Consider the following 21,406-nt stretch of genomic DNA (forward strand, 5'->3'; position numbering starts at 1 on the left):
AGATTAGTCAGACTGAGACTGAGGCATGATGTGCTGCTTTTGGAGATCTTTAACTTACTTCATGTTGTCAAACAGGTTCTGTTTCGCCGATGTTTTGACTCTGCGTCTAAGAAGAGGCCATTCATGATTTAAACAGGGGATGTACTTACTTTTCTCATAAAGTTGGGCCTGGCTTGGTTTGGGTAGATTTTTATGTCATTGTTTGAAAACCGCTTTTTGCTTTGAATCCGATTATCTTTGTGGGATGCTAAAATCAATCGGATGATCTGAAACACTGCGACAGACTGGCGACCTGTCCAGGGTGAACCCCGCCTCTTGCCCGGAACGCAACTGGGGATAAGCACCAGCAACCCTCCCGACCCCATTAGGGACAAGGGTGTTTAGACAATGGAAGTATGGAGGATCTGAAACATTCACCTGTCTCAAAAAAATAAAAAATAAAAAAATAAAAAGCCTGTAAAGAGGAGCCAGTGGCTCTTCATGAATTTGCTTTGGTCACAAATTTCTCTTAGTTCTCATGAAATTTGTTGTGAACGGGACAAATTTGAATGAATGAATTGAATTTGAATTGAACTGATTGCCACCATTACAGTTGGCTGAAGAGACCATGTTGTTTCTCTCTAATCTGTTCACAGATATGAAGGCAGAGAAGTAAAACCTGAAATAAGACACCGAGACGATTTTTTTTTTTTTAAATCTCCTGCCAAGGAATAACCCTGGTACGCTTCCAGGACCTGCACACATTTATCCAGCATTTATTACACCACACAAGGAAGTGTTCGTTCACATAAAATCCCTTAGGCTTGTCAGGAACTGATCCCAGATCAGGAAGTACAGGCGATTTTTTTTTTCTCTTCCTCCTGTGAGTAATAAGGGCAGCTTCACACACACCGGCAGAGTTTGTCAGAACGGCTGGCAGGAAGGAGCAGCTCACACACACACACACGGCAGCCGGGACACAGGAGGGATCCACCTGGATTGTGTAAGTCCACTAACAGACCCGGCTTCGCCTGCTCTGGTGGAGACGTTGCTCTGCTTTTTCTGTGAGGATTCTTGACTGGCTAGAGCGTGTCATGTCACGTCTCAGACAAACACAGATAGCGTTAGGGGTCAGACTGTGGTCCGAGCTGAAAGCTGCCTCACACAGGGCACACACACACACACCGTTGGAAGAGTGAGACAAACAGGAGCTAAACAGAAAGTGTGAAGAGAGGGGAAAGGATGTGGTTAGGTGCACTTTGTAGCAACAGTGAGCAAGCTCAGAGAAGGAAACGGCAGATAAAAACAGAGAACTGGTCTTTTTAGACAGCCATCTGTAGTGTCTAACTGGAGCTTTTTCCTCATTCTTTAAATGTCAGGCTACCTTGTTTATCGACGAGGCTGGACAATGATTGAAAGCGCCAAAGAATGACTGTCATCTGTTCTCTGGCTGTTTCTCTTAAAGGCACACCCTTCAGGTCCGACTTCAGGTATGACATACGGGTTTGTGTTTTCAGGTGAGACCGTGTCTTCTCAGGAAAGCTGAAGGCTGCGGGTTGAGTCACCCAGCAGTGTGGTGCCGCTCTGGGTGGGAGCCGTAGGGAGTTCCAGGGGTGTGATGAAAACACTGGGGGCTTGAAAGCCTCGCCGTCCATTCACGCCGTTTCCATTCATTCATGTTTTTGGTGGCTATTTTCAGTGAGTCAGGAGGTAAAATTAGACCAGAGATCACAGCAGACCCCTTTGCTTCCTCTCTCCGGCCGCGAGGGGCTTTCTTCGCTCAGCGTGACGTCAGCCGGTTTTGGCGCTTGCGTTCAAAGTCATGAGGCTGCGGCAACCAGAGCAGATCCTATCTCAGCGCATGCGACCACAATCTGATTGTCTGAAAACCCCGTAGAAACCACAGATGTGCTTCCTGTGTTTTCAGTGACAGAGCTCCTCTGTCTGCACCCACAATCTTTGACACCTGTCAACTGTTCCAAAACACAGACTGTTACCTTGGAGACCGGCGTCGGCCAGAATAAGGAGGCGAGACGAGGGATTCCCAAAGTCAGACAGACCTGAGAAAGACAGCAGCTAGGAGCGATGGACCGCCAACAGCAGCAGAACGCCAAAGTGGAACGCTTTCTCAAGTTGGGATACACTCACACCGACATCCTCAGGGTGCTGGAGAGCCTGCACCACGATGCCCAGACCAACGACATCCTGGAGGAGCTCATCAAGACCTGCCACACTCGCAGCACCAGCGTACCCAACAGTCCCAAGCTGGTGCCCAGAGGCTGCAGCCCCAGCCCCGGCCCCAGCAAAGCCAGGACCGGCCCTGGCCCTGACAGAGAGTCGAACACAGGCTTCAGACCCGTGGTTATAGACGGCAGCAACGTGGCCATGAGGTGAGTCAACAACACTTATCTGTCACTAGAAACACTTATCTGAGTTTCACTGAGTGTGTGGAGGAAAACACAGCAGCAGCTGGACTATTTAAACTCACTTCGCTGAGAAAGTTTAACTTTCTAGCTTAAAAACTATTTGTTTTCTCTGCAACATTGATACAGAGAGGTTCTCTGTGAAACTGAAGAGGTTCTAGGTATTTCCTGTAGAAAATGCTGTTGCTTTATTGCCCATCTACTGCTATATTACCTAATCTACATGGTTGCGTCACATTGCTGATGATGATGATGATGAAGTACTGATTAGACAGAGGATCTCTAAGATAAATCATGTTGACCGGACTGCCGTTAATGTGCTCTGAACATTAAAGTGATTCTACCAGAACAGAAACCAGGATTATTCCCAAAACTCACTTATTTTCACATAAATAGTTCCATCTTATTCTCAAGCCAAGCAAAGTATTTTTTGGTTTGTCAGCACCGGAAAGCATGTTTTTCTTCCTTTACTTCCTGGAAAAATTGTTTCTCGCCTGGCGATGCGCACATACAGAGCAGCACTTTGTGTCTGCTAGTTTCAGTAGACATTATCCTACATTATCACTCAGAAACATTAGTTTGAAAATGTATTCCGGTGGATCTTCTCTGGTCATCTTTAACGTTGGTTGGTGTGGTTTCAGTTCAGGCTTGTGATCAGAGAACACTTCCTCTTTGCAGATGATGTGTCACTCTGGGTTGTGCTTGAGCAGCAGCGTGACATGTTGGTTTCTGCTCACTTTTCACCTGAAATGTTTGTTCGGGTTTTAGATTTTCCATGATTCTGAGTACAACAACAATGTTATTACGCAGTTAATGCTGAAACGTGTGGATGAACACTACAAGCTACTCAGCAATTTAATCTTTAAATCTGATCAGCTCCTGTTGTAATAAATAATTCTAAACTCATAACAGATTCTGTGAAATCACACACAAAAAAAACAGTTATTGTTTTTTGACACTACAACCATCTTAGCATGAAAGATAAAATTTTCTACTAATCCTTCTGTTTCCCAGAAATATTGCCAAAATTTGTCCTGGTTTCCTCCTATTTGTGTGAACACAGTATTGAACATGGAGCCAAGCAGGAGGGAGTCGCCTATTCGTGCTAAAACGTCGCAGAATGTGTAACACAATGAGAATTGCTTAATGATGCATACATGGCTGGTATATTTTCGCGACCTACATTAATGCATCAGGAAGTTCTAAACTAAAACAGACGGCTTAGTGAGAAGATGGTGGAAATGTTATGAATTTAAACTAGAAGATAAAGAAGGGATGTTTTTACAACACATGTTCCTGGAAAGACATGGAATGAGTCCAAAGAGGAAGAAAACCAAACTATTTACTCTGACGTTTTTCCCAGGTAAAGGTTTATGCCATCTCACGGATATTAGTTATTCCAAATAACTGAGTCGTTACCCAGAAAGACCCGAATGGCAAGAAGAGTTCCTTTAAATCGGGTGACTTATCAGAAACTAAAAACGTTCTTTGGCTCAAACCTTAATGAAAGGTCACATCTTCCTGTTCCCATGATGCAACACAGTTCGAATCGCAATTGAGTCTGACGTGGTAAACGCCAACTTGTTTTCAGTCTCATCCCACCCTCAGTAGTACCTTACATCTGACTTTCTCACACACTTGTCATGCTCACCCACAAAGCTGCAGCAGCAATCAGCACAACTCACTTGTACCTCACAGACACATCAGTAATTAAAACTGTGTGAAGGTTTGTAGGTAAAAGTTTCCCCACTGGAAAAGATTGCTATGAGTTAATGCTCAAAAGCACACATTTTATTGATTGTTCTTTTAAAAACATATATACATACATAAAAATGCTTTAGATATCCATAAGATACTTTTAAAGTGATGGCTGTTCACTGCTGAATCAGATTTGTCATTAAAACAACTAATAGTACGAGAATTGAACATTTAAAGGCAAACCTGAGCTATCTGTAATGAAGCAGGACCCTCACACTGTTGCACTAAAAGCTTTCTGAACGTTTTAAGCTAACTTGAAAGCTTTTAAGTTCCGTATTTAGAATCATATCTAATCAAATTATTGTAGCTTCCCTGCTGGGAACCAATGAGGAAAAGATGCTAATAATAGCATGTTTGTCAATGAAGCATTTAAAACAATAATTTTCTAAAACTCGGAAAATGCCACACCAGAACTAAATGTATAAATAGTGCAGGAAGTAATTAGAAACAAAAACCACAAAGACAAGAGGTGGTACAAGTTACATTTTAGCTAGCATCTTTGCTAATCTAAGTTCCTTCTTCCTCCAAAAAGGCTCCAAAACAATTACCATGAAGCTTAAAATGAGACTCCAAGTAGTGCAAAGGAGAAAGTTAGTTTAGCCACAGTAATTTAGCCAAAAGATGTCATAAATGTGGAACTGACTGCCAAAATCCAGTTCTTTATAAAATTACTGAATTTGGATTGATACTCTTTGAACCATGACTAGATCTCTATCATACATTCATCTGACACAAACCTGATGGAATCGAAGGAGGGAAGAGCAATGAGACATTGTAAGAAACTATCAGGATTTATAAGAAAGTGCTAGAAGCCAAAGTGGTTTAAAGAAACAGACTATCAGGTAACTCATCTGGGTGAGCCACAAGTAGCTCCTGTTAGTCATTATCTTTTTACCTGTTGTATGGAAAGCAGCTCACCACTTCCTGCTTATGGAAAAAAGGGAAACTCCCACACACACACACACACACCTACACGCATGTGAACACACACCCAAGAGTATGTTTGCAGACACTAAATGATCTAGATTACCTGCTCAGTAGTCGGCGCTTGGTAATGCTACTCCCACTGAGTTTCAACTTAAGAGTCAAGGTGTTAAATTGCTAAAAATTGAACGACTCCCCCTGTGTTGCTGCAAACCTGTGCAAAGAATTTAGGATTTTCACTAGGACTAAATAAAGTGCATAATTATGTGTTGCTGTTCTGGGTAAATATTATCAGGTAGCAATAATATATAAAAACTACAACATCAATCAATGTGAATAATTTACTTTCCCTTTAAAAAATACTTCAAATCATTAAATCTAAGACATGACAAATTCCACCCATTTATCATGAGTTTGAATGTGACATGATGATTGTTCCGAAATGCCTTATTCACAATTACACCAGTATGGGGAAGTAAATGTCTTTAAAAAAACAGGCATGTTGTCAGTTGTAAAAGGCACCATCGTTGAATCATCCAACAGTTTTAGTTCTCATAGGTCAGCAGCACTCAATTAGAGAAAGAACATATGAAAAGTTTCAGTTCTGCATCTGGTGACCCAGCCATGAGCGTGGACAGAACTCTGAAGCACATGTGTTACAACACCATCAGCTTCCTGAAAGTGGAAGGGGAGGTGTGTGTGTGCATGTGTGTGTGTGTGTGCGTGTGTGACTAACGTATAAGGAAATTCAAAAGCAGAAGTAGATTTCTTTTTGTTGACACTGACTTTTGTCTCTGCAGCCATGGTGACAAGAAGGTATTTTCGTGCCAAGGCCTCCAGCTGGCGGTGAACTGGTTTTGGGACAAAGGGCTGCGTCACATCACCGTGTTTGTGCCCCTGTGGAGGAAGGAGCAGCCGCGGCCTGAGGCGCCCATCACAGGTAAGATCACCTGAATGCGCCACAGTCACTCCGTCACACTGAGAGGGAAATGCCACTGTTCATTTTACAAATCCCTGCCAGGTGACTGGAGGGTTTAGTATCGTGGCTCTGCTGTGCAGGATGAAACACTTTGATTTGTGTGAACTGCCCTAGGGCAGCGGTTACTGTGCTGCAGATGGGCCTCATAGCACACATCTGCAGTGAAGTTCTTCATAAGAACCAGTGGGTTGCATTAGTGGCCCTTGTTGACGTCCCCTGGCTGTCTGAATCACGCTGAGTGACCGATGCTCGACTACAGAGTGACCTTTTAGTTTGCACGCAGACCTCAGAGCTCAGGCAGGCAGGGTTGTGCTCCTTTTCGACTGATGCGTGGATCTCAGAGATTTTGTTGTTTTCCAAATTACACTTAGAACCAAACTTTGATGCTACAGTCAAAAGGGAGATTTCTACCTCCCTAGAGTAGAACAATTCAAGAACCTTAGTGACTTGATTTATGAGTGAGGAGACAGTAGATCTTCCAGTCATCTTCAGATAAGTGGAAGACAATGAATGGATGAAAGTATGGATGGACTTCTATGATACTTAATGATCTAATGAGAAAAATGTACTTTTTAACTCCTTGTTCTTTCTGCCTGTAAACATCCACATGTCCATTGTCTGTACTCGTTGGTTCTCACAGGGCCACAGGTGCCCATCTTTAGCGGTCACTGGGCAAGAGGCAGGGTACACACTGGACAAGTCACCAGTCCATTATAGGGAAACACAGGATACACACAATCACATCTAAGGTCAATTTAGAGAAACCACTTAACCTGACAGTCATGCTTTGGACTCAGGGAAAATGCTGCAAACTTCTTACCCATCTAAAGTAACACTTACCGTCTTGATGGGGATTAACTCATGTATGCAGATGTCTGAACCTCTAGATGAGAGCCAAGCTAAAGGTCTCAAGACATCAACCTGAAACTCTGACGCACATGACTTGAAACTCAAAACTTGTGAAATTACCAAAACAACTTGTTTTGTACAGTTTTCTTTTTTTGGTATTATTGTTCATCACGAGTGGAAACCAATGCACGTTCATGGTGAGCTGCCACATCAAAGCAATCGATGGAGCTTACTGGAAAGGAAGCAGAGCAAGGTGATTCATTTGCATAATACAGCAGTCGAAGTCTTTTTGCTCATTTAGCATGTTGAGGCAGCGGCAACTTGAGCAAGAAATTTAAGTTAGGCAAATCAGGGAAGTAAGTTGTACAATCGTTGGAACTGTCAAGGCATGCAATATGCCACTAAGGCATATAACTGATTAGTGCAGGTAAATTCCCATCCTGCCATCCTTTGTGTTGCATTCATCCCGTTTGGCAGCTGCAGCTACAACTGGTCAAAGCGCCCTCAGCGACTTCCACTGAATTTTAGTGACTGAAGTGAAGCAGGATTCAAACTCCATGCAGAACGAGGAAGTGGGTGCACCTAAATGATATCCAGTATGTTGTTTGTGTTGGATCATTCCTACAAACCTAAACTTGTTCCAGGAAAGTGCTGATCGGGAGCTTACCAAGAAGTAGTGCAGGAGGTAACTCTACACTTTGATATTTCCTGCTCTGACAGTGACTGTCAAAACAAGCAGTGAAGGCCTGTGTGAACCGCCAGGTTTAGGTCTCCTCCTTCAGAGAATCTAATGTAACAATAGCTCAAATCCAGCAACCAAATATGACAGCTGCAACATGAAGAAACAGCAATATTACCAAATATTGTGTGAAGGCCAAAATATCAAACGTTAACCATTTACACAGGTAGCTCCAGGAATAACTAGCTGGTTGCTAATGTTTTCAATGTAGCCTCTGCTTCATGCCAGAACAAGTTCTGTAGAAACCTAACAGTGATTTTGTTGATTTGTGGAAAATGTTGATGTTTATCTTCCTGTATGGATACATGATAAGCCTGTCTTCACTCCACTGTAATTGTGGTTCTCTACCATTAGGATGTTTAAAATCTACTTTTAAAAAAGTTGGAATGACTGACTTAGAAGGGCCATTTGTTGTCAAGATCAGAAAGGCAAGAAAAATCTTTCAAAAACATCTCAGCTGCTGAGATGGCATAAAACATCATTGAAAAACTATGAAGGGTTTAAGTCTAAAACATCTGGAGCAGAAAGAACAGCCAGAGCCAACATCCAAACCTGGTCTGATCATCAACCAGGTTATAGTAACTGCTTTGCTACTTAAATATGAAGACAACACATAAATATGAAGACAACATATAAAGAGGTTCTTTACCAAAGAACAGATTTGCAAACAGCTCTATCATTGTACTAAATTGCATCGTCTTGTGTCCTATAGATCAACATATTCTCCATGAACTGGAGAGGAGAAAGATCCTGGTGTACACACCGTCCCGCTGTGTCAACGGCAAGAGGGTGGTGTGTTATGATGACCGCTACATCATCAAGCTGGCAGTTGAATATGACGGAATCATCGTGTCCAATGACAACTACCGTGACCTGCAGACGGAGAATCCCCAGTGGAAAAAGTTTATTGAGGAGAGGCTCCTAATGTACACATTTGCCAACGACAAGTAAGGCTTCCTCAGTTGTCCCAACTGTCTGCCTTGGGTCTGGGTTCTTCTTCCCCAACAGCCACTGACCTTATTTTATCCGTGTGGTGCTGTGCAGGTTCATGCCTCCAGATGATCCGCTGGGTAGAAACGGTCCCACCATTGATGACTTCCTCAGGAAGAAGCCATGGACACAGGACAACAAGCAGCAGCACTGTCCATACGGTAAGTTTCTACCACTTTATTAATAATCACATTCTTCCCCATGGGACAGGAGCAAAACAGAAACCAATACTGTAACAAACAGCAAAAATAGATGATACATGTGATCAACATCTTCGAAGTTGATCATTCATGTAGAAAGTTGTTAGTTTCACCAATGTTGGAGGGAACATTTCTGATGAGCAAAAATGTTCACTCTCCAGAGACGCATGCAGACAAAACGCCTTCATGTGTTTCCACTCAGACGTCATCATAACCTTTCACAGCAAAAGGGACAAAAACCAAAAATCCAGTTAAAGCATCAACTTTCATTTAGCTTCAGGTTAAACTGTACCACAGGTTAGACCTGCAGAGACAGACAACCACCTGCAAGCTAGCAACTAACTGCATCCCAGAGATAGATTATCATCTGTTAACATGCAGATGGAGTTTATTCTACCTAGACATAAGATCTACCAAGCGAATACTTTTTTTCTCTCTGCTTAACAGATTATACTGTCAAATATTAAGGTTGTGGAGATGTGTTATCTAAACTAAAAATAAGGCTAAACCTGGAGGGACTTCATAGTATATAGAAAACATTTTTTAGCTTTCTAGCAAACACTTCATTTAAGAAACATATTTTTAAGTACACCATCTGGACAATTTGACACTGAATCGTTAGAAAACATGAGCCTTTTTGATTTGTGCAACCAACATAAAAAAAACCAGAAAAGAATAATTTACTTAGTAATCTAACAAAAAACGTCCTCTTGTTATTTTTATACAACAATTAACAGAACGGTCTATATAGAGCCTTCAGAGGTTGGAATTCCAAGTGAGAAAAATAGGGGTTTCCTACGAACCCTGAACTGAAAATCCAATATGGCTGATGTTCAGGAATTCATTTATTTTTTCATACAGTCCTTCAGTGAACATGGTGCTGTTGTGCATAAAAATCTAAAATGCATTATTATCTTGTAACGCTAGGAGCTGTTTTTCTGTTCACTGACGTTCGACCTTGTAACTGGAAAACAACTAACTTTGGCTTAATGTGTCTGAAAATTCAAGTTTCGAATTCTGAGTAATAGAACCCTGGAACTGAAGGATGAGGACACGTTTGAGATTTCTTTTTGTTTATCAGAGACAGTAGCGATGGCGGCACGCTGTGTATTTTCTCTGTGGAACTCAAAATGAACAGATTTCCCTGTTTGTTTGGTTTTCCAGGAAAGAAATGTACTTATGGGATAAAGTGCAAGTTCTACCATCCAGAGAGGGTGAACCAGTCACAGCTGGCTGTAGCAGATGAACTGAGGGCTCTGGCACATCAACCTGAACACAGATACACTCCACCCACCCCTCCCTATGGAAGCAGGGACGACCTGACTCACAGCGACCCTGCCATCTGTTACAGGGAGAGCAGCAACCTGAGAAGCCAGCTAAACAAAAGTCCTCTTTTTTACCAGTACTCCAGCTCCGATGCAGACGAGGCCTTCAGCTCCATAGGTAGCTCCATGTCCAGGCTCAGCATCCAGGACATGCCCTACAGCCTGGAGCCCCCTCTGACCAGCTACAGCAGCGGCAGAGGCAGCTACCAAATGTCCGGCTCGTACGCAGGGAACAGCCTGAGGCTTTCACCCAATGGACACAGTTACTACTCTCCCCGAAACAGCTCTATGCCCTGTGAGAGTCACTCGTACAGCCAGTGCAGGTGTGGCCACCAGAGCCCGGTCAACCGTCACCACCATCACCAGCAGCAGCACCAGCCGGTGTGGAGCTCCTGCCCTGCTGTGCCTGCACACAGCGGGGAGCAGACTTCTCATTTCTCAGACATGCGTAGCCACAGGCTGCCCCGGGACCTCTGGGTCCAGCAGCCCAGCGCCTCCATCAGCCAGAGCAGAAGCGTGTCCAGTGACCAGAGGAATGGCCTGCGGAGTCAGCTGAGCACGCTCTTCCCTCAGAGCCTGGTGGAGCAGGTCCTGAAGGCCAACCCCCACGTCTCAGACATGCTGGAACTGATTGGACTCATCCAGAACTACAGGACCAGCAACTTGTCTTCTTAGGCTGCCAAACCTCTATTGGTGCCTTCAAACTGAGTTCTCACTGGAGTTCTCATTCTGGAAATAGTGAAACCAAAGTGAACGTTTCCATCCATCCATTTTCTAACACCCTTGTCCGTTAGAGGGGTCAGGAGGGCTGCTGGTGTCCATCTCCAGCTAACGTTCCGGGTGAGAGACAGGGTTTACCGTGGGCAGGTCGCCAGTCTGTCGCAGGTGAACATTTCCTCAAGAGAAATTTTATTTGTTATGAAATGTGTCACACGCATTATTTTAAGCATTAAGAAGGAAGGTGGTCGATTAAACTAAAATGTCGGCTATTCCTTTATCCTATTACAGAAGTGCAATGCACTTAGCTCCATTCCAGCTACTTATTGTAGCACTGACAAATGTTTATTAAAGCAACATGTGTTGTTTTTTTCATGTTGCCTCAAAATGAGGAACACTAAAGACTGTACTTTTGTAAAGACTGTCCCGATATTAACTGTGAAACATTGTGGTTTTGTTGCACATTTTGAATAAAAACTTTGTAAAGAAGTCGGGGTTTGGTTTTTGTGTTGAGTATGCCAATTACTTAATGACGAAGAGTGGCGCCTCCTGGTGGCCGTAGCGGCATAGCCCTTTAAAAAGAGAGAGACAGCAGGCTCAAATCGTGGCAGCTATAGCGGACCTGGAACAGGGTGCCAGACCAGCTACAGCTTAATAACGGCAACATCTTACGTCTTTGACGTAAGCCCCGGCTTTTACAGGAAGACAGACAGGAAGACAGACAGGAAGGAAGGAAAGAAGAAAGAAAGAAATGAAGAAAGAAATAAAGAAGGAAAGAAAGATAGAAAGAAAAGGAATCTGGCACAACCATACTACGGAGCCCCCTAGGATAGGTGGGGAAAATTCCTTTTGCGTTTCCTCGCAAAAGTATTGCATTTCCTCTTAATTGGTGCGTTCCCTCAAAATAAGCAAACACGCACTAGTCTATTTTGAATACAGTCACAAATGTCAATTTAAAATTTCTAATATATACACATTTAAAGAGCCAAGGTAAAAACTATTTGGCGCAAAAAAACTGATTGAAAATCGATTTTATTTACTGCGGAAGTGTATTGCTATTACAAAACTGAGTCCTGTCACTTTATAACGTAATAATTATATCATACAAACAAATTTTTCATTTAGCTTAACCGATTCTGATGATTTTTTTCTTCAAAATCGCTGAATTTTCGCTTTTTCCCATTCAAATCCTCGGAAACGAAGCTGGTGAAACAGCAGCGAGTTGAGGCTCACCTGGGATTGATCAACCTCTCGCTAACTGCACTGACTGCCATTCTGAGAGCATGTTCCTCCTGTCTGTATGTCGCCAATAAAATGGCTAATAAACATTTAATGAATGAACTGATTTTACAAAATTTAGCTTATGTATATAATGTACAGTGTTTTATGCCACTAACTGTGTGTGTAACGTGTTTCTTGTGCTGCGGAGCGATCAGAAACGGCAGAGAACAGATTCGAAGTGAGGCAGACAGTTTCCTTGACTCATGGCAGGGGGCGCTCATGATCCCAGACATTGTGACTCCACAACTGCAGAGTAAGAGACAGCGCGCTAGAAATACAGTAAAGTCAAATCCAGAGATATATTTATAGTTTTCTCCTAATATTCGCATAAACCTAAAAACCATAACCTAAAACCATACTACTGCAACAGACTGAATGTCCTGCTTTTTTGTGGGAAATATTTGAGTGTTTTTTTGAGTGTGTGGCGTTGTTAGAATGACCAGCACCATATTGCAGTCTCCAAACTTCTGCCTCACAGAGCAGTCCTCCCCCCCATGAGACAGAGGCCCAATTTTAATCCTAAATTACAAAACAATGTTTCTTTTAAGCTATATTTGATATATAAAGTATTTTTTTAAATAACTGAAATGAACAGTTATTGATTGTGTGTTAAAATGGCACTGTGTGGATGGCAAAAACACAATACTGCCCCTTTAAAAGATTAAGCGTTCCAATAAACCCATAAGACAACATTGCATAATGACTTTAAACTGAAAGCCAAACAAAGCTGTTCAGTTGTTATTGTGACTTCCGGTTTCTCAATAAACTCACTCAACATGTGGTAAAGTGCCTTGCCCAAAGGCACATCAGCATGTACAGGAGTCGGTGAAGACTTTCCCACTGAGACACAGTTACACAACAGAAATTCTTAATGTGATACATAATGACGCTTCATTAATTCACTCCAGAAAATCTCATACAGATACGCTTATATATAAATTGATATATGTCTGATTAATAATATTACTCAGAATATTACATAAAGCCAACAAGCCAACAAAGATCACTGCTAAAAATTTTCAAATGTTGCATCTTTCTGCCGACAAGCTTTACGAATCTGAATTCCTCTTTATGTCATTGTGCACGAAAGACGCACAACAAAACTGTGAAGCTGCTGATGTCATTTTACCTGCTTTAATGATGCTGCAATTAAAGCAACCCAGGCTTCTTCAACAACAGCAGGTGAACAGAACACAAAATATACCAACTCACCATGTCGCAGCTTATGAATGAAATGTGGGGAAAATTAATGTGCAGTATTTGTTGTTGGTTTATTATTTCTCCGTCTGTCCAGATCAGGAAAAACTAAATCAAAAAATTTAATTTCATCCTGTTGCAAATTTTGTAATTACACCTGGAACTCTACGGTCTTTAACACGGTTTGGACTCAAAATAATAAAAAAAAAAGCCACAGAAATGGCTTACATTCTATGTAAGTATACCTCTATGGAAATATTATTAGCCCATCATTGAATGCTCTACAGAACTCATTTCTCATGTAGCCATCAGCTGATACAACCCCCAACTCTGACTGTCCTTAATCTAAGCTTTCTCTGGATTTATATATTTATTATTTATAAGGAAATATATTTGGGCTGCACAGTGGCGCAGTTGGTAGAGCTGTTGCCTTGCAGCAAGAAGGTCCTGGATTCGATTCCTGGCCAGGGGTCTTTCTGCATGGAGTTTGCATGTTCTCCCTGTGCATGCATGGGTTCTCTCCGGGGACTCCGGCTTCCTCCCACAGTCCAAAAACATGACTGTCAGGTTAATTGGGCTCTCTAAATTCTCCCCAAGTGTGTGTGAATGGTTGTGTGTCCTGTATGTTTTCTGTGTTGCCCTGCGACAGACTGGCGACCTGTCTAGGGTGTATCCCGCCTCTCGCTCGGAACGTTAGCTGGGGATAGGTACCAGCAACCCTCCTGACCCCATTAGGGACTAAGGGTGTATAGAAAATGGATGGATGGATGGAGGAAATATATTTCCACGTGCATTCTTATTTTAATTCATGTTTTATATATTTTAAATTTATTTACTTAAATCACTGAGAAAATATATATTTTAATATACATTTTAAATTGCTTATGGTCGTATTATAGGTTTACCAATATTTAAGAGTTTGAATAGAGTAGCTGTCAGTACATGAGCAATTTCCCCTTGGTGATCAGTATAGCATATTTTAATAAAGAACCAGAGGAGGATGAAGGCTTACTGCTACAATACTTAGAAACATTACTGAGCAGGGATGAATTCTAATAAGTTTATACTTCTATCCACTCCTTTATCATTTTTGTATTACTGTTATTCTTATTTCTACTTTAGAACAATCAATAAACACTGAAATACAAATGTTAAATTCATTCCATTAATTCCTTTTTATTTTTCAAATTGAACTTGTATGATTTTTCTAATTTCCTGAAAAACAGAACTTTTGGTTTTCATTAGCTGGAACCACAGTCAAAATGTGAGTTAAATTACGGAACCGTAATTGAGCTCTACTGCCATCTAGTGGGAAGAGCATTCTGAAGGCACACCAACAACATTCAGAATAGATTTTTTTTTATTTTTACAAATAACTTATCTGTTACAAAGACAGTTTTCCCAGCTAAAAAAAAAAAAAAAAAAAAAAAAAAAAACAACCAAAAAAAAAACTTTAGATATCCAAATGACTTTTTCCTCCATTTAATAAAACATGAATGAACTGCCTCTTCACACCAAGGTGCAGGTAACGCTGAAAACTGGATTCTTTGGGTTGGAAAAAGGAAGAACAAAGGTGTAAGTGCTAAAGAGACAATAATTCATCTTCTACTTTTAAATGGGATTACATAATACTAAGAATTTGGTTTGAAGAATGGCACTTGAAATTTGACTGAGGAGATTGTCAATATAAATTCATAAGGCACTAATGCAAGGCACCAGCTCACAAATAAGGAAAAACTCAAAAGTAACTAGTTCAAGGTTACGATATCTTAAATCACATCGAGTAAACTTTAGATGCTCCCTCTTAGATAAAATGGTTAAGAGGATAAAATGAGCCAATAAAAATAAGGGAATACACAGTGGACAATCATGTGCTTACATTGTGTGTGAGGGTGTGTTGGCATGTGTGTGTGGGGGGTTCTGTCTGTGTAACAATTCTAACCTGTGTATAAGGCACAAGGGTCACAGAGGGGTCACTGAAACAGAGGAAAGACGTTTTAATTCAACACCAGTTGGCTGAAATCAGAAGCTCCACTTAGACTCAGACCTGCTTGGGAACTTCAGAGCTTTTCCAGGATCTCCTCCAAATCAATCCTGGTGTTACAAAATGAGTCTCTTCGCACTGAGGTGTAGTTTATCCCCAAACATCAATCCTACATTCCAGTTGTCAGATAGGATGGCAGTTTGTCATTTTCTTTTTTCTTTTAACCCAGCTCTTGTACCCCAATCCCAGAAAGTCTCCAATATGTCCTGAAGAACGTAGACAAAAATAAAAACAAAAAGAACTCCTCCTCCGTCTCTTTACGTCAACAGATCGTACACGGGAAATTCAGCAAATACACAAGCGATGAACGGACCAACCGACACATGTAGCTTCGTGATGACTGTGAGGGTTTTTGCCGGCTCTGCTCGTCTCCTTCTGCAAAACTTCCGCTCCCACACAAATCAAGTAAAAAGCTTAAAAATGGAGCATGGTGCTTGTCTGTTTAAGGAAAACAGAAATAAAATAGTTGATAAAGTCTATAAAGCTATAATTACAGGAAATACACGTGATTCATAGTGTGAGGAAAAAAGGTTTAAAAGCACATTCTAAAAATTATGTACAGCAAGGAGCTCAAGGAGAGCTTCTGCTTCAATGTACTGTACATAAAGCATGCAACTTGTTTTTCATCGAGTCGTGACTACGTAGACAGAAAGGGGGTGATGGACAGACACTAATTAGCATGGAAACATGGCAGCAACAGTGGCTGTTTGCCCTTTGGCATCCTCTAGAAACGGCAAACCAACGTTTAAGTCCAGAATTGGATTTCCTTCGGCAGCTGAGCTCAGTTCCATCACCAGGTCAGGCCGTCACGGAAGAAGAAACAATTCAGATATACGATCAGGAAAAGGCACAGCGGCACCTGGAGTGTTTGTGCGAGTGTGTGCCGTCACTGCGGGGCCACGCTCTTAATACTGTGAGTGGAAGCAGCGAAGCGTTTCCCAACGAGACACAGTCCCGGTCTCTAAGGCGAGGTATCATCCCACTGTTGGGAACCAACAGGAGCTGTACACGCTGTTCAGTCAGGCCTTCGGTGGACAGCTTTACACCAACCTCAGAGAACAGGAAAGACGATTAATAGCTGAGAAGAAAAGGCTGCGCGGTTTTCACCGCCGCAGCCCGCCGTCCGTTTTTCTCTTTTGCCGCACGAAAGCAAAAGAACTCAAAAAGTCTGGTCTACTGTAGCCTGCGAGACGTCAGGGTGTGCGGAGGCAGGGCGCGGCGCCCCGTTGGCTCAGAAGTGCCGCGGGAAGTCGCACTGTTCACAGCGGTTGAGGGCGGGATGGTTGAGGAAGGTGCAGGCTGTGCAGTTCCATTGGGTGCCCTCATCCTCCTCTGGATCTGTGCTTGGCTTCACAATTTTACTTCCTGGGTCTGAGAGCAAAGGGAAAGGAAAAGAGGTTAACACAACACCGCTGAAAATTCAAGGGTGAATTTGAACCAAACTGCCACTTGAGTACTTTGGGTTGAACATATTTACAGACTATGATTTCTTATGCATGTATGTATGTATATTTTGTACCGTTTTAGCTTAGTTACCACTACAAATGTTTTTCAGCAAATTACCTTTTTTAAAGTTGGTGTACTCCAGTTAATACGTAGTCCATTACTAAATTAGTTAATATTTATTTCAATAATCGATTATTATGAAATTTGATTAATCGTTGCAGTTCTAATCCAGTTGGGGTCTCATTTTCCCAGAGCACCTCCTGCAAACCAGACTTCTTCTGACTTTCTTTTTTTTGCCCATCTTCTATAAAAGTTCAGTTTTGGCAGGTTTGATACAAACAGTGGTCCTGTCAACAGTTTTCAGAAAGCTGTATATGTGGAAAAGTCAGGGTAAGTTCAAGGTGGATATCCTGAGTTTTTGGTTTCAGCTTTGTCAGTTTACTCTGTGTAAAAATCCAGAGTCCGTCTCACTGTTTTGCTGAGACGTGACAAGAGGAGGCAGTGACACTTCAGCAGAATTATCCACCAGGAGGCATAGATCGGACCACGATTGGATGTCTTGTCATCTCTGGATTAAGATATTTTGAAAAGTTACCGCCATTTATTTCAGTAAAATTACACCCTGCAACTAAACAATAGTGTCGAGAATAAAACCGGAGTTCTCTGTCAAGTCACACTCACGCATTGACTTGGTCTCTGCCTAGATAACACTCACTAGTTTATAGCAGCATTAGAATCACTTTTTTTTCTTAAATATGTTATGATATTCTCCTTATGCAGTTACTAGCATTTCTAATTCCTTCTGTAAGAAATGTGAACTTTGAGGCTCCTTGTTTCCTCCTGTTGCCATGGTGAATTGCAGTATCTGCCATCCATTGATGAGGGCTTCTCATTTATAACCAAGTTACTCAGGTGATACCGCCTGCTCTGAAACTGAAAATCTTATCACACAGCTGAGGTTTACTCAGAGTATCTGCCTTCTATTCAGGGTTTGTTAAACCTTGTTTCTGAATGGTGCATTCAGCCCTCAGTAGGTCTGCTGTTAGTCCATCCTGTCTTCATGTTCAGTAGAAGGTTGTGTTCCACCTCAGCTGCTTTAATCTTCTTGTGTGTCGTCTTCTTGGACTTTATGTTGCATTTTGTTCTCTAATTATGTCACTTCCTAAGGAAAATGGTCTCACCAAACTTTTTTATTCAACCTTAAATAAAGGTTAAGTAAAAAATAAAATGAAATAAAAAGACGGGGGTACTAAAATACAGGGGTCCGAATAAAATACAGTTCTCAGATTTTTATTTGTAAATGATGCTGAAAACTATGGACAATTTTCATTTTATTTCAGAGTCCTGAGCTTATTAGTTAGTCCATCACATGAGACACCAATAAAAAAACATAAGGGCTAATAAATTCTTCAGCAAAGCACTGTACAAGCAAACATGAATGATGAAAAAATAGACATTAGTAGGCCTGTCACAATAAGCAATAAAGCAATTAATTGCATGATAAATTAAAACGAGCTCATTAATTTCTATTTGCATGATTTATTGTTTTTCTCTTTTCTCTCTTCCTATCAAAAACTGGAGGATAAAAGTCTTCAGTCTGTTGCTTTGGTCTCAAGTAGGGGTTCACTGATTTACAGGTGACAATTTCCTTCACTTTGAGAGATTGGTGATCGACCGATACTTGCATGTGTAGCCAACCTTATCCCCTGATCTTATCTACCTCAGCCAACATCTAAAAATCAGCCGCTGTCCTCTTCTGCTCTGCCTTTAGAAAGGTTTGACTGACCGGCCCACCAGGTCATTTCTGCATGTACAATAGTCACCTCACTGTTGCCATCTCAACTACTTTCTTACAAGATTTAGCAATATTTCAGGCAAACAAATTGGTATTGGCCAACATTGGAATCCGTAGATCACGTTTTTTAAAGATTAGTAATCGGCGATCATCAAAAAAAAAGAAAAGAAAAAAACAGCGATCAGTGCGGCCTTAAGTCTCAACCAAGCCTTTTATGGACAATTTTGTTTACAGACACTTGATAATTCATTGTTTATTTTGTAAATTTAAAATGTCTTCCAGTTCCAGTGTTATTGTTTATTGATCTTTGAGAATGTGTTCTTGCATTATTACACCATCAGCATTATATTGCAGGAAATCTGTCTCAAAACAGCAATATTACCGTTTATCACAATAACTTCTGGGACAATTTTTTGTTCAGCAAAATGTGTTATTATGACAGGCCTAGATATGAGCACACATTAATGTGACTTTTGCTGAAAAAACGAGTGAGTTCATGCAAACAGTATCAGTTGTAGCATGATGCCAGCAATGAAGAGAATGCATCCAGGAATCGCCTTACCGACAGATGAAGTACCTTTGGGTTTGGGTGGGACAGGACCAAGGAATCCAATGTTGTCATAAAAATTATGGATTACACTTGGATTTAAGTGTGGTCCTGCACACAGATGGAAACAGAATGGAAGCAACAACGTTGGCGCATCAGTGCCGTATCAAAACTTTAAAATCAGTTTTGATTCACTTTGTATTGGAGGCTCTTTGTGTTCAAACAGACGTCATCAATAAAACATTTATGAGAGAGCAAGACCCAACATCCTTCCTTGCCGTGTGGAAGCTGCTGGCCCTGCGGCGGCTCAGCCTGGGGAGGCTGGGGGGGGCGGAGGGGGCTGTAAATCTCTCGTTACCCAGAAGCAGCAGGATGCAATTCAGGAAGAGCTGGTAGCTAACAGAGCTGAGTGCAAAGAACACGCAAGCAGGCTGCTGCCGCACTGCTTTCTCTAATAACTTACTGTTTTATGAACAACAAACAGGCCAGAAACTCTCTTTAAAGACAAAAATTTATATTTCTATTCATTGAGCAGAACATCCGGAGTATTATGCAGGAGACAGAAGTGGATACATACCATTTGTTTGAAGGAGATCAATTTCTTTGCTGAGGCAGTCGATGTCGATCTGCAGCGTTCTGTTTTTGCATCGCAGATTCTTCATTTCATCAATCTGAAGGAACACACAGAGAAAGAATCTCAAACCTAAACCAATATCTCGACGTCCTGGGCAAACTCTCCAACTACCCAGAGCATTCTACAACTCCAAAAACTCAGCTAATATTTTATCCACTTAATCTAAAGATAGAGCATATCAAAAAAGTGATAAATAATGCCTGTGCTTATATGTGTCGCATATGAACTGTGAAGCCTACCTGATGTGAATCGTGTGGCCTATCAAGTCTGAGCATACAGTACTATTTTATATGGACCTAAACAGATGCTGTTATTTCCATGGATACAGAGATGTCATATAAAAATTGACCTACGTGGTTTCATCTGTTCTGACAGAGAAATTAGTTTGAGAAAGTAAACTAGTATTTTATCTCTGCTGTTTAAACAGCGTGTGGTGGAGGGTTGCATAACAGGAACACATGATAATATTGGTAAACGTAAAGAGAGAGATGTGACTTGTGATAAATATGAATTTCCAGTGTTCTGTTGGATGGATAAAAAAAAACGTCTGAGGCACTTTTATTCAAACTTATAAGTAGAACTTGAGGAGTTCTAGGTTGAACATGTTTACAAAGCTTTTTTAATTATTATTTCAAATGCTAAATATATATCCTTTGAATCTCTGCACATTATAAGATATTAGAAGTTTCTAACTTTTATGAAAGATATCTCTAATAAAGGAAAGAATTTCAAAGGACATCTACAAAATCCAGCAAATGAATGGATGGACAGGAGCTAGGATACAAGAAACATGGAAGGAGGGAAGTGATATATGTAGGCAGGAAGGAATAAAAGAAAGCAAAACAGAAAGGATATGCAGTAGGAGGAAGAGAAAGAAGGAGTGACAGAAAATAACATATTTATCCAGATAATACGGGAATAAAACTTCACACAAAGAAATCTGGCTCAGTAGAATCTAAACGTGAAGAGGTCAAACCAAAGCAAAGTAGTAAAACACCATCTCTGTCATCTTACAGAAGGAATTTGGGAGGCAGAGTTGGATCTCTCCAACCTTCTCCTGGTCAGGTCATTCTCCATTTCATTCACTTCCTCTTTTAGCTTCTCCAGCTTCTTCTTCTTCATTTCCAACTCGTGCCACAGTCTCTCCATTCGAGCTTTCTGATGGACCAACAGAGCTGAAAGCAGAGAGAAAAGCAGCATGTTTTATCAGAGGCAGCAGCTGCAGCAAATGTCCTGCTTTCTCCAACATGAAGAAACAAAACAGAAACATGTGGATTAAACCTCATTAAGAGTGTTTTGTTAAAAGAACTCTGTGGTAAGAGGCTGCCGGCCTTTGAACATGAACCATCGTAGTTAAATAGTTCTGCAGCGATTTTTCTAAAAACCACGGCGGAGTCGGGATCCACTTAGGGTTCTTCTACACCTCCCATCTTTCAAAGGATCCCACAGAGTCTCCCTATGGTTGAGAAACCAGGTGTGAAAAGTGATGTGAATGTGGGGTTGTGTTGAGTAGTTAGAATCAGTTAGCAGCTTACCAATAGTACAGAGCAGTCAGTCAAACTAAGAGCTCCATACCACT

General features: G+C 41.4%; 2 protein-coding genes across 8 annotated transcripts in view; one reads left to right on the plus strand and one right to left on the minus strand.

The window, feature by feature from the left end:
- The first annotated feature begins 874 nt into the window (after positions 1 to 874).
- Positions 875 to 11,369, plus strand: LOC122824822 (probable ribonuclease ZC3H12D). Of its 4 annotated transcripts, none has more exons than XM_044105631.1 (6): positions 875 to 982; positions 1,969 to 2,369; positions 5,885 to 6,024; positions 8,364 to 8,598; positions 8,696 to 8,802; positions 10,006 to 11,369. In XM_044105631.1, exons 2-6 carry the CDS (start codon positions 2,065 to 2,067, stop codon positions 10,839 to 10,841), a joined length of 1,623 nt encoding a protein of 540 aa, XP_043961566.1. In that variant the 5' UTR covers positions 875 to 982; positions 1,969 to 2,064; the 3' UTR covers positions 10,842 to 11,369. The 4 variants fall into 4 exon arrangements, with proteins under 4 accessions (XP_043961566.1, XP_043961569.1, XP_043961568.1 ...); XM_044105634.1 differs by having other exon boundaries at positions 892 to 982; positions 1,907 to 2,369; XM_044105633.1 differs by lacking the exon at positions 875 to 982 and adding an exon at positions 1,015 to 1,469 and having other exon boundaries at positions 1,907 to 2,369.
- A 3,191-nt stretch (positions 11,370 to 14,560) lies between these two features.
- tab2 (TGF-beta activated kinase 1 (MAP3K7) binding protein 2) overlaps positions 14,561 to 21,406 on the minus strand; it is a 50,813-nt gene continuing 43,967 nt past the window's right edge. For 2 of the 4 annotated variants that reach the window (XM_044105637.1, XM_044105636.1), the window contains exons 4-7: positions 20,842 to 21,002; positions 19,771 to 19,864; positions 19,209 to 19,304; positions 14,562 to 16,776 (exon numbers count right to left, since the gene is read on the minus strand). In XM_044105637.1, the coding sequence (XP_043961572.1) occupies positions 16,637 to 16,776; positions 19,209 to 19,304; positions 19,771 to 19,864; positions 20,842 to 21,002 (491 nt within the window). In that variant the 3' untranslated portion in view covers positions 14,562 to 16,636. Of the gene's footprint in view, positions 16,777 to 19,208; positions 19,305 to 19,770; positions 19,865 to 20,841; positions 21,003 to 21,406 lie in introns of all 4 variants that reach the window. The other 2 variants (XM_044105638.1, XM_044105639.1) reach the window with 2 other exon arrangements.

The sequence above is a fragment of the Gambusia affinis genome, linkage group LG22 (assembly GCF_019740435.1).
Source record: "Gambusia affinis linkage group LG22, SWU_Gaff_1.0, whole genome shotgun sequence".
Classification (NCBI taxonomy): domain Eukaryota; kingdom Metazoa; phylum Chordata; class Actinopteri; order Cyprinodontiformes; family Poeciliidae; genus Gambusia; species Gambusia affinis.

Bases quoted from the DNA above. Each gene is read 5' to 3' on its own strand.
- LOC122824822 (XM_044105631.1), top strand. From the start codon at position 2,065: ATGGACCGCCAACAGCAGCAGAACGCCAAAGTGGAACGCTTTCTCAAG. The intron at 2,370-5,884 runs GTGAGTCAACAA...TTGTCTCTGCAG, and splicing joins GGCAGCAACGTGGCCATGAG to CCATGGTGACAAGAAGGTAT. The intron at 8,599-8,695 runs GTAAGGCTTCCT...GGTGCTGTGCAG, and splicing joins TACACATTTGCCAACGACAA to GTTCATGCCTCCAGATGATC.